At 37.6% G+C, this 12,371-nt stretch overlaps 1 protein-coding gene across 1 annotated transcript in view; it reads left to right on the top strand.

The window, feature by feature from the left end:
- Positions 1–12,011, top strand: part of LOC137018377 (gamma-aminobutyric acid receptor subunit alpha-2) — an 84,109-nt gene extending 72,098 nt beyond the window's left edge. Inside the window, exons 8-9 of the mRNA XM_067382994.1 lie at positions 300–502; positions 11,706–12,011. Coding sequence (XP_067239095.1) covers positions 300–502; positions 11,706–12,011 — 509 coding nt within the window. The remainder of the gene's footprint in view (positions 1–299; positions 503–11,705) is intronic.
- Positions 12,012–12,371: the final 360 nt, after the last annotated feature.

The raw sequence follows: 12,371 nt of genomic DNA, 5'->3' as shown, positions 1-12,371 counted from the left end.
GATATAAACTAGGAATTAGAAGGGAAAAAAAGTCGGTTTATGGTTTACTCCAGAAATGATGCTACACAATACAGCATTTGTTCTCTGCAAACGTTTGCTAAAGTGGTTTTATTTTTCATGTCATGTTGGAACTGAGTTCTGCCAAATTCATGTGATGCCATACAACTGCTTCTTGGTGAAAAGTTTCAAGTTGTATTTCAGCATTAGTTGAAAGTTCAAGAAATCTAAGTTGAATTGAGCTCTGCATTAGTTTATTATAGTAATTTGCATTGCATTTTTATTGTTTATATTCTTCTCAGGTGTGACCACTGTACTGACTATGACCACTTTGAGTATCAGCGCTCGTAACTCCCTGCCGAAAGTCGCCTACGCCACAGCCATGGATTGGTTCATCGCCGTGTGTTACGCCTTTGTCTTCTCCGCCCTGATTGAGTTTGCTACAGTCAACTACTTCACCAAGCGCGGCTGGGCTTGGGATGGCAAGAGCGTGGTCAATGACAAGGTAATGATTATTAATCATCTCCCTGCATGCTTTGTGTTGTTCGGGGTGGGGTGGCGTATTAATTGGATTAATTGACTTGGTGACAGTGCGTTACATTTTTGAGTAATGTGACGTCTCAGGTAACAAATGAAATGACTGACAGTAAGTTCAAGCCTGGAAGTAAAAGCACATCAGGTTGATGTGGATTTAGCTTGTTCCAAAGAAAAGAAAAAATAAACAAATGGGATGACTTGAATATTGTAATTCTTTCTCCTAGACAACAGCTTGATTAACCAATACTTCAGGAATGTGTTTCTGTGCTGGGTAATGATGACTGGCCAAAATTTATCAGCGTTGAAGCCTCTTCTCCAGATCCTCCAATCAATGTGCTTTCCCCTTTTGCTATACAAAAGGGTATTGCAGGAATAACAGGAACAGTAAAAGAAGTGAAAAAAAAAATAAGGATTTTCTTTACAGCATCATGGGTAATGTACACTGTAAAAAAAAATCCAGTAAAATATACGGTAAAAAAACGGCAGCTGCGGTTGCCAGAACTTTACTGTAAAAAATACAGTAGCAACGTAAAAAAATAAAAAAATGTTAAATTTACGGTAAAATAACGTATTTTATTAACTGATGTAATGTTAATTTACCAACCTAATGAAGTACTAATATCTGTTTTGTACCTTTATAATACACTGACAGTCACCAAACACAGTGGTGATAAGAGTCACATGATGAATCAAAGTTCATCACAAGCAGCTTTTCCACAAGCTGAGAAGGACAACACTAACATATAGAAGGTGCACACAGTGTCATTCACACACACACTAAACACCATCATGGTAACATGCATGAAATTTTAAAAATGCAATAAACATTAATTTAACAACATTAGATGTAACATAAAACTCTAATGTACATAACTGATTAGAATTTTTTTTTGAAAAACTAAGAAGAAACAGAGTTATTTCAACGAAAATATATCAAATGTGAAGTGTCGCGCAGGGAATTGTGGGAATGTCAATTTACGTTTTTTCACTGTAAATTTTACAATGAATGGTTATTTTTCACTTCCAAAAACTGTGAATTTAACGGTATTTTACAGTTTTTCACCGCAGCATTTTTACAGTCTTTTACTGTTAAAAAAAGTTTTTACTGTCATTTTTTACAGTGAAGGATTCACCAAGAATTCCACTGTTAAACACAATTATTATAAAAAATAAGCTGAAATAATGCGAGCTGACTGCTTCAGCAAAAGCAAATACCATGAATTAACAACCTCATAGCTCACAGTATGTCTGTCTTTAAAGGTTTATAAGTTATCGTTCAAAATCGTTGAAGTTTTTACTTCTATTGTCAAAAGTACAGACACTGGTCTAATGGCTGCAACAACAAACACATCTGTTGTAATTATGGTGAGGAAGTCCATGACAAGAAAAGTTGTCAAAAACAATCTAAATGTTGCAATTGCACAGGTGATCATTCATCTGCATCAAAAGTGTCCCATGTGGATCAAAGAAAAAGAAATACAGCAGGTCAGATATACAAATCAGTTACCCCAAAGCAAAGAAAATGGTGGCTGCTGCACCTGTTTTTACTTTGAATAAAACGTTTGCCTATGTGCTGTCAAATAAAATTAGAACAATAGATTGCCAGACAGATATCACCTGGATGCATAAAGATAAACCTGAAACTGTTAACTATAGTAATCTTCTCTCAAGGACAAAGAATACAGGAATTCAGAGAGGAACTCTTTCAGATGACATTCATCTGAGTTCAACAACTGAGAACCAAAAGGCAAATAAAAATAACAGAAAGGCAAGCTCTTCGCAATCAAAAGATGAAACTTCAAAGGCAAGACAAATTAAAGATGTGGAATTGAAAGAGAGTGAACACCTTAGTAGAAGCCCATCTCCTAAAGGCAGAATTAGGACAACTGCTTCTATTTTCTTTCTTATAGGTAATGTTATCATACAATGGAACTGTTGTGGTGTCAGGGCTAATTTTACGGAAATGCAGCATTTAACTGCAGTTATTAATCCTCTTGTTGTTTGTCTTCAGGAGATACAATCATCATCAGATTGTGCTTTTCTATTTTAAAAAATGTGCCCTATTAACAAGCTAGCCTCCTGTGGTACAGCCATTTTAATAAGAAATGATGTGATTCATAGTCATATCAATATTAAGAGTAATATACAGGTGACAGCAGTACTACTGATGATGCAGAAAACCATTACAGTGTGTTCTATTTACATTCCTCCTGATTTAAATTTGGCACGCATATCGCTCAGCTCCCATCTCCTTTTATACTAATGGGGGATTTTAATAGCCATAACTTTCTGTGTGGCATTAATCATTGCAATACAAAAGGAAAGAAGATTTCAATTTTGTATACATAACCATACCTTATGTCTTTTAGATAATGGATTGAATACTTATTTACATACAGGACATGGAACATACTCCGCAATCGGTTTAACAATCTGTCAGACTGCACTTTTTTTAAGACCTTTTTTAATCATGGAATTTATTTATTTATTTATTTATTTTTTTTAATCATGGAAAGTATATCATAACCTTTGTGGAAGTGACCATTTCCCAATCATTGTAACTATTAAAGGAGGAGAGGAAGAATCAAAAGTACAAAGATGGAGAATTAAAAAGCAAACTGATTTCAGTTTCATAACTCTCTGTTATGAGAGATTTGCACGCTTTCCGGAGGACAGCCATCTGGGCTATGCAGAATTTCACAGAAACGCTTATATCTATAGCAAATGATAAAGTCCCAAGAACATCTCTGCACAAAAAAATCTAGACGAATTCCATGGTTCGATGATAAATGTTAGGAAGCTATAAAAGAGATAGGAAAAAAGCTGAAAGACTTTTCTTCAGACATCCATCAACTGAAGCACTTATCAAATTCAAGATGAGTAGAGCACAAGCAAGAAGAACTATAAATGAAGTTAAAAAGGATAGCTGTAGAAAATTTGTTTTCAGATTGTCAACAAGTACTCCATCAAACAAAATATGGAACCTGATATGAAAAATGAAGGGTCCTCAAATACAACACTTCATGATTCACTCTCAACTTCAAACAAGAAATTGCAAACATACTTTTGAAAAGAATTCATCAATTGAGAACCCGTCTTCATGTTTTCCGAACTTTTCATGCTCAACAACGGAAGGAGAACATTAACTTTAGCTCTAGTAATACAGCCATACAACAAGATTTTTTCATTGGAAGAGCTATAATGAGCCATCCCATGTCAATCCCATGACACAGCTGTTGGACCATCACAACATTTATTTCCATCAAGAGATGATGGAAGTGACAGATCATTTCATTTTTGATCAAGATCTTGTAATATTACAATACAAGAGGTGAGCACTCTGTCAAGTCTCCTCCAGCACACCCCAAAGACTTTCAATGAATTTAAGGTCTGAACTTAGAGGTTGTCGTTTCATGTGTGAAAATGATTCTACATGCTCAATGATTCTTCATTCTTCATGCAACAGTTTTATCCAAAACCAAATGGGCAGCAGACAGGTCAGCACTTATGGATTTGTACAGAACTTTGATTTGCTCAAAGGTCAGGCAGAAAATCATATAATCGACTTTTGGATACTTTACACCACCATGACATAGGATTGGCTTTAGGAACCTACAGAACATCACCAATCCAAGGCTATATGTGGAAGCCAATGAATCTTCCTTTAGAATCAGACGATTAAAGTTGGCAGTCAAACAAAATACGGAAAATCCAGCCTTATTCAGCAGTTTTTTGTTTGTTTGTTTGTTTGTTTGTTTGTTTGTTTTTTCCAATTCATCATTCAATAATATATGAAAGTAAACCAAGTTATATCTGTCCATTTGGTCTAAGCATTACGACCCATCTGGAGAATCTGAAAGTGGATTTAAACATTTCGGAACAGACACATTTTTTGCAGAATTTCTCTATGGATTCTCCAAAAGCTCAAAATCGTTTCGATTTTTGGATTTAGCAAGAAACCAAAACACATCCAAATGATTATCACCAGTAAGTGCAATGTTTCCACAACATACTCCTATATACACAGATGGATCTAAATCTGGAAATCAAGTAGCAGCTTTTGCAACAAATCAACTGCATCAGCTGAACCAAAGTTCAGTTTTCACTGCAGAGGCAAATGCTCTATTATTGGCAATCAAAATCATGTCTTGAAGTGTTGTAATCTAGAAAAAAAAAAACTGATCACCAACAACTGTGAAGATTTTAATCAAATTGCCATATCTTTCAAACTATTTTAATATTATTTTCTGCTGGGTAACTGGCCACTCAGTCTCTGGTAATGATTGAACAGACAGTGCTGCCGAAGAAAACAGAACCAGAAAAAAAAAAAGCTCTTTACCTTTCACAGATCTGTGTTGCTATGCATCTGCTAGGGTAGCTGTGGCCGAAGTTAAAAATTTCCATGATATTGTGGTCTAGATATGGTTCATGATGCAGATATGGATTGATATGTCATTTATGTTCAGTGTACAAACAGTACAAATTATGCTCCAAAGTTTAATACTTGGGCTTAGCGTTTTTTTTTTGTTTTTTTTACTTATAATCCATTAATGGAAAGGCGATCCAAGATTTATAGACCAGAATATACAGTAAGAGACATTTATAGACAAGACTTATGACAGCACGTTCAGTTAAAATTAATCCCAAGCAAAGCTGCATTATATGCTATTTTCCAGGCAAATGATTTTAATGACTATTGAGATTTTAATACTCTGCAAAAAATATTGTAATATAGTGAGGTCAACCCTGGAATTTACAGTCGCTCTGTCTCTCTGACAGACTGTCGTCACATCAACACAATCAAATCTGGAGTCTTATTATCTAGGATTGATTAATATCGGTTTCATAAGGGTCTCTCCCTTCCCTAGTCAGACTCTGTAGCACAAGATCATTGCTTATTCATGAGCCTTCAAATCTTCTCCACAAATCACATTCTTCCCACTAAAGGTCAGTCAGCCAATCAGAAATGACAGCCTGTAGAATTGGTATGTATATGCAGATTTTGGCACTGTCTTCCTCTGTCACAGTCACAGAAAGTAGACCTGCATTTCTTATTTTAAATTTTTTGGTGTCTGATGCACCAGAAATGGATCTAATCAATCTAAAAGATATGGTGAATCTTACTTAACCTGTCAAAATGTTTTCACTCCAAAAAAGCAAAAGAAAGTTGGTTCATTAAAAAAGGGTGAAGCCTTATTCGCATTACCACAATGCAAATAAATCTCGTTCTCATTAATGTAATGCCAACAGACTTGTTTTTAATATTGCATGGCATAATTGATGAAAAAATTGCAATGCAAAAATATTTTAAATGGCAAAAAAAAAAAATAGGCTTAATTTTCTTTATGCAAATAAATACATAAATATATATTAATATATATATATATATATAAGCATTTTTAGCTTTTGATTTTGGGGTAAACTATGATTTTGTGATTCATTTCCTATAGTGGCACAGAAAACATTGTACGCATTGTCTCATTTTTTTATTCAGAAGCTGCCAAATAAATTTTCTGAAACAACATATAAATAAATAATTTAAGCATGAAATAGGCTCTGTGGGATTTTAAATTGTCATTTCATTTGTTTCACTGAGGGCTGTTTGACAGTTTGTGCTCATGTTGTCAGTGTTCATTTTAACAAGGTTGATTTTAGATGCTATCAAACCATGTATTACACTCTGACCTGACGCTCAGAACCTTTAGGATATCTTCGCTGATTTTATTCAAGGCATGCAGTAGCATGCAGTCAAACTCATTTCCAGTGATCATACATTGTTTTAGTCCTAGTTTGCTCTTGATCTTCATCTGAATTTCAGTGGTGTTTGAGCTGACAGTGTAGCAAACGGCCTCTCTTAGTAACTATCCTCCGTTTAGCCTGATGCATTACTAGTTCCTGTCACTCTCTTTAATTACCACAGCGCTGCTTCCCGGGGCGCATTCATCAGCGCGTCAGGGAGAGGTGCAGCTTTCAGGATGAGGGGGAGGTGGAGGTGGAGGTCTGTGGCGTTTTGAAACACCGGGAATGAGAGCAGGGCCTGCGGGCATGTGCCAAGAACCCAGCTGGGGAAACAGACTGAATGCTCGGCGCATTCGCCATCAAAACACCTGCGGGAGTCAGTTCTGTTTCACTGCTGTGTCATCTCATATCACTCAGCACAGGACTTTCCCTTTAAAGTCCCACTGTAGTCAATAATTGTATCCCTTAAAATTCATTTTTGATCACCAAAATTACAATCTTTTTTTTTTTTTTCCTGTGAAAAAAAAATCTTCATGTCTTAAAATAGCTTGAATGTAACTCTACATCCTTGCCTCATTTAGTATACGCAGATCCATGAATATGCTAATTAGACCCATCTCCACCCACTGACACCAGCTCAGAGATCCACTCAGTCAACTTACTGAGGTAAACGCTGCACGATGGTATCGCTCTTTACAACGTCAGACACATAACTGTAATTAATATGATCAGCCTTTTGCTTGACTACATTATCAAATGGCTAATAATGTGTTGCTAACGTTACACAACATTATACACATCATATGGCTTCTCTTGAGATTCGCTGCATAGTAATGACATGCTAAAGCCCACCCACACTTAGAGTGATGGGTTACAAGGTAGTTTGGTATGTCAGAAAGGCCAGCGATTTTAAACCACGTTTTTGAGACTTTGGTGGAGAAAATACTCAGCAATGGTGTTGACATGAATTTACACATGATTTGTCTAAAAGCATATTAAAAACACAACATAGACATATAAACAACATTTAAAACTTCAACATGAAATGGAATTTACTACCCATTTTATAGCTATTTATACTATTAACATTTATCTAATTTTCGTAACACCTAACTGAGTTAAATAAGAGGATTGGCCATTGCCCACACTGATAGTATTCAATCTGCTCCAGTCCCTATAGGACAGTTTGAGCCTCAAATATGGTTGTCATTTCCAAACACTGTTGGAATGTTGCCTTTGTGTGTTATACATCATCCACTTGCTGGATAAAACCACACTAGTTGTAAAACATGAGCGGTATTATGACGAGGAGTTGATGGGACAACTGGAGGTGTCGAGGATGAGCAGGCTCATGATGAAGAACAAAGAGGAAGATTCATGATTCAATAAGTTCTTGTCATAACAGCAGCAGGAAAATCTGCTGTGCCGGTGCTGCTCGCACACAGAAAAATAACAAGATCCCACGCATAACAAACAGTCATTAATAACAACTTTCTCTCTCCATTAGCGTGCCCACACACACAAACATGAAGAGACACGTGTAGTTCACACATATAGGCCTGGGTAATATAGGGCTAATGTTTTATGTATTTGAGGAGTGGAGAAGTATGTCTTAGTCTAGCATTTGTTGTCGAGTCACAGCCAATACTGTCTTAAAGGTGCCCTAGATTTTTTTTTAAAAAGATGTAATGTAAGTCTAAGGTGTCCCCTGAATGTGTCTGTGAAGTTTCAGCTCAAAATACCCCATAGATTTTTTTTTTTTTTATTAAATTTTTTTAACTGCCTATTTTGGGGCATCATTATCAATGATTCAGGGCTACTGGCCCTTTAATTCTCGTGCTCCACGCCCACGGAGCTCGCGCTTGCCTTGAACAGTGCATAAACAGCTAATATAACCCTCAAATGGATCTTTACAAAGTGTTCGTCATGCATGCAGCATGCATGCGTCGGATTATGTGAGTATGGTATACTGTTATATTGTTTACATATGATTCTAAATGAGTTTGAGGCTGTGCTCCGTGGCTAACGGCTAATGCTACACTGTTGGAGAGATTTATAAAGAATGAAGTTGTGTTTATGCATTATACAGACTGCAAGTGTTTAATAATGAAAATAGCGACGACTCTTGTCTCCGTGAATACAGTAAGAAACGATGGTAACATTTAGAAAGACAATCTACAAATATTACTAAAAATATCATGATATCATGGATCATGTCAGTTATTATTGCTCCATCTGCCATTTTTCGCTATTGTTCTTGCTTGCTTACCTAGTCTGATGATTCACCTGTGCAGATCCAGATGTTACTGGCTGCCCTTGTCTAATGCCTTTCATAATGTTGGGAACATAGGCTGGCATATGCAAATATTGGGGCGTACACCCCGACTGTTACGTAACAGTCGGTTTTATGTTGAGATTCGCCTGTTCTTCTGAGGTCTTTTAAACAAATGAGATTTATATAAGAAGGAGGAAACAATGGAGTTTGAGACTCACTGTATGTCATTTCCATGTACTGAACTCTTGTTATTTGACTATGCCAAGATAAATTCAATTTTTCATTCGAGGGTACCTTTAAATAGTCTGAGCAAAGCGCTTCATCTTTTATAACATGAGATCTTGCCAAATGACAGAAAAAACTCAGCGCCCACATAACTACAATAAAGTTTAACCTGTAAGTTGGTGAAAATGCCAAATAGGTTAATATTTAATATGTTAAATTAGCTTTTATATTTCCAGTTCAGTTTAAGCATGTTATTGAATACGGCAATGTTAATGTATTTGATCTTGGCAGACTAGATCTGCTACTCTTCTGCTGCTTCCGCAGAGCAAGTATGGACTTGCTACTGCTAATAGATACATGGACACACTGCTGTGATCAGTGTTGGGGAAAGTTACTTTTAAAAGTAATGCATTGCAATACTGCGTTACTCCCTAAAAAAGGTAACTAATTGTGTTACTTAGTTATTTTTTATGGAAAGTAATGTGTTGAGTTACTTTTTTTTCATCTGGGCTGGGCTTTGTTTTTATAACATCAAAAAAAAGTTCTATTTTTGGCAAATGTAAAGGGCCTTTTACACCTTGGCTGCATTACACTCCAAATTTTTATGCCATTGACTCGCTAACTTCCTTCCGTCTCATGGACTCGGATGTGCATCATTGCTTACGTTGCACGAGTGGCCACTACTGGCAGAACTCCTGCATAAGGTTAAAATTGAACGTATTAAGTATAACCCCTCTACCCAGATCCTACTCACCCCACTCTGTGCAGGCCTCGAACCTGGGTCTCCGGCGTGGGAGTAGGACACTCTAACAAGGAGGCTACAGGATGCAACCTCTATCATCCGTCGCTAGGGCGTCTCTTGGGATCAGAGGAGTGAGGTTTACTCGCACAGCAACTACTAGCTGGCCTCCGTTACACTCACCCCCCTAAACCTCACTCCCATCAGGGTCACGGCACCAATGTAACCCCTCTACCCAGATCCTACCCCGCTCTGCGCGAGCCTCGAAACTGGGTCTCTGGTGTGGGAGTCGGATGCTCTAACTAGCTGGCCTCTGTTACATAAGCCCTCAATCACTTGGAATTCACTATGGAGCTGATTTATTATTTAAACCCCTTTTGTACTTTTAAATTTGTTTTATGCAGCATTCTATATGCTTAAAAGTTGTTGGAGAAAAAATGGTGGCAGGGATTCCCCGAGGGGAAGTGTGTAGGGAAGTTCGTAAGTGTGTGTCAGAAAGTGGAGTGGAATGCAGCCCAAGTGTGAAATGAATAAGCCTCAGGCTGAAGGAAAAGCAAATTCATGCCTATACAGTAGAGGATGTAGTTCAAACAAACAAGCCTTTCCGCTTTGCTTCCATTGTGGAATACAGAAGAATAGGACTAAGGAGAAGTAAATGAGTAGATGTATGCTCACATTTAGTCTAGAATAACCACCATGTTCACACAGCGTATACAACGCCTACTTACTCCTGATTTCTCTTTAACATGGGGACAGGAGAGCTGTCAGTCAATAAATGGTAGAGCATAGTAACTTGTTACTTGTTTGAAAAGGTAACTCAGATATTTTGTTGTAAATTTAAAAGTAATGCGTTACTTTACTAGTTACTTGAAAAAAAGTAATCTGATTACATAACTCGCATTATTTGTAATGTGTTACCCCCAACACTGGCTGTGAGCATGTAAGATTTGTTGCTGCTGCATAAATAGACATGCATGAATCCCGTAGCAGATCTAGACAAGTGGAGCTGGGGAGGTTGAGGCTTTCAGAGGAACTCTGAGCCCTGCAGTACGAGGTTACAGCAAATAATGAACCAGACTATTTAAATGTTGAGCAAGCAATCTCATTGGCTGCAGGATCAGCAGAGGCCAATAAGCTTGTACCATGCGGTAATGATGTGATTGCTTGCAGGTTGCATGTAAAAGACAGGATATCAGCCTAGACCTCTAGAGTTTCATGACTGAACTAGACATTTTTTATTTTAATTTTAAAGTTTTAGTAGTTTTGGTGTATGCTTTTGTCATTTTTAAGCAAAAAATCACTTAATTTTGAAATGATATCTTATATATTTTTTGATTTTCAGGTAAATGTATCTTGTCTTAAGAATTTTTAGATATTTGCACTGAAAAACAAGAGAAACATGTTTCTCTCTCTCTCTCTCTCTCTCTCTCTCTCTCAGTGTAGCTGTTAAGTCCACAACTCCCTTGCAAATTATTCAATTCATTTATTGTCATATGCACAATAAAAAACACCACAGTTTTAGACCGCACAATGAAATTCTTACTTGCCAGTCTCCCTTTCACAATGTGCACATATAGTAAATATACAAAGACTAAGTAACAAAAATATACACAAAAACATATACAATAGTGCAGCCGTCAGCAACAATATAAGAAGTGAAGTAATTAATGTATTGTTCAAGAGCCTAATGGCTTGTGGATAGAAACTGTTTGTGAATCTTTTTGTCCATGATTTCACACACCTGTCCTGTCTCCCCGACGGCAGAAGTGTAAAGAGATTGTGTTGTGGAAGTGTATAATCCCTGATAATGTTATGGGCCCTCCTGATGACCCTGGTACTCTAAATGTCCTGAAGTGACAGGAAAGCTACTCTACAAATATTCTGTGCAGTTTTTATCATACGTTATAGAGCTTTCCTGTCCTGGACAGTGCCACACTTTCAACTGAGCATCTATAAAAGTTGCTGAGGATTTCGGTTGCCATGCCAAATTTCCTCAGCCTTCTTAAGAAATACAGTCGCTGTTGGGATTTCTTCAGGAGCGTGGTTTTGCTTAGGTCATAAAATACAGTTCTCAGTCGCTTTAATAACCAAACTATATGTGAACATGATTACAATCAGCTCTCCAAACAGGACTGACAAGTGTATTCCAAAGAGATGACTTCTTAAAAGTGACAAACTCTCAATCTCCCACAGAAAAAGGAGAAAGCTTCAGTCATCAAGAAGAACAACGCCTATGCCGTCGCCGTGGCAAACTATGCCCCCAACATCACCAAGGACACGGTCCTCCCCACCATCGCCAAGGGGAGCGTAGCCGAACCGGGAAAGACGAAAGCCGACGGGAAACCAGCCGAGGCGAAGAAAACCTTCAACAGCGTGAGTAAAATCGACCGCATGTCCCGTATCATGTTCCCAGTTCTCTTCGGGACATTCAACCTGGTTTACTGGGCGACGTATTTGAACAGAGAACCCGTGATCAAAGACATGGTGCCCTCTTATTAGACGGCGTCCAGGGTTGCGACGGGTTCCACTAAGCAGGACTAAAGACTCGGCCAAAACCACCCAGGGACTCTGAATATAATCACGCTCCGACGCTCTTTCCCATCTGCTCCAGACAGACATGTCATGGATTGTTGCAAGATGCCTTCTATCTCTCTCTATCTCTCGTCGCTCTTTTCTACAGCTTTTTCAGCAGTGCTTTTAAAATGACATTTGCCTTTGTACATATGTACTTAGTGAAAATGATGTGTTACGTTTGGTTTGACGTATTTAGCCCTGTGAGAATCTGACTGTGGACCTCTCTCTGTGATATAGATTAGCAAATTATAGTGATTTATTGATTTATTTATTGTTACACTTTAT

The sequence above is a fragment of the Chanodichthys erythropterus genome, chromosome 1 (assembly GCF_024489055.1).
Source record: "Chanodichthys erythropterus isolate Z2021 chromosome 1, ASM2448905v1, whole genome shotgun sequence".
NCBI lineage: Eukaryota > Metazoa > Chordata > Actinopteri > Cypriniformes > Xenocyprididae > Chanodichthys > Chanodichthys erythropterus.
Note: the sequence above shows the minus strand (reverse complement) of the source record. Positions and strands in the feature narration are given on the sequence as shown.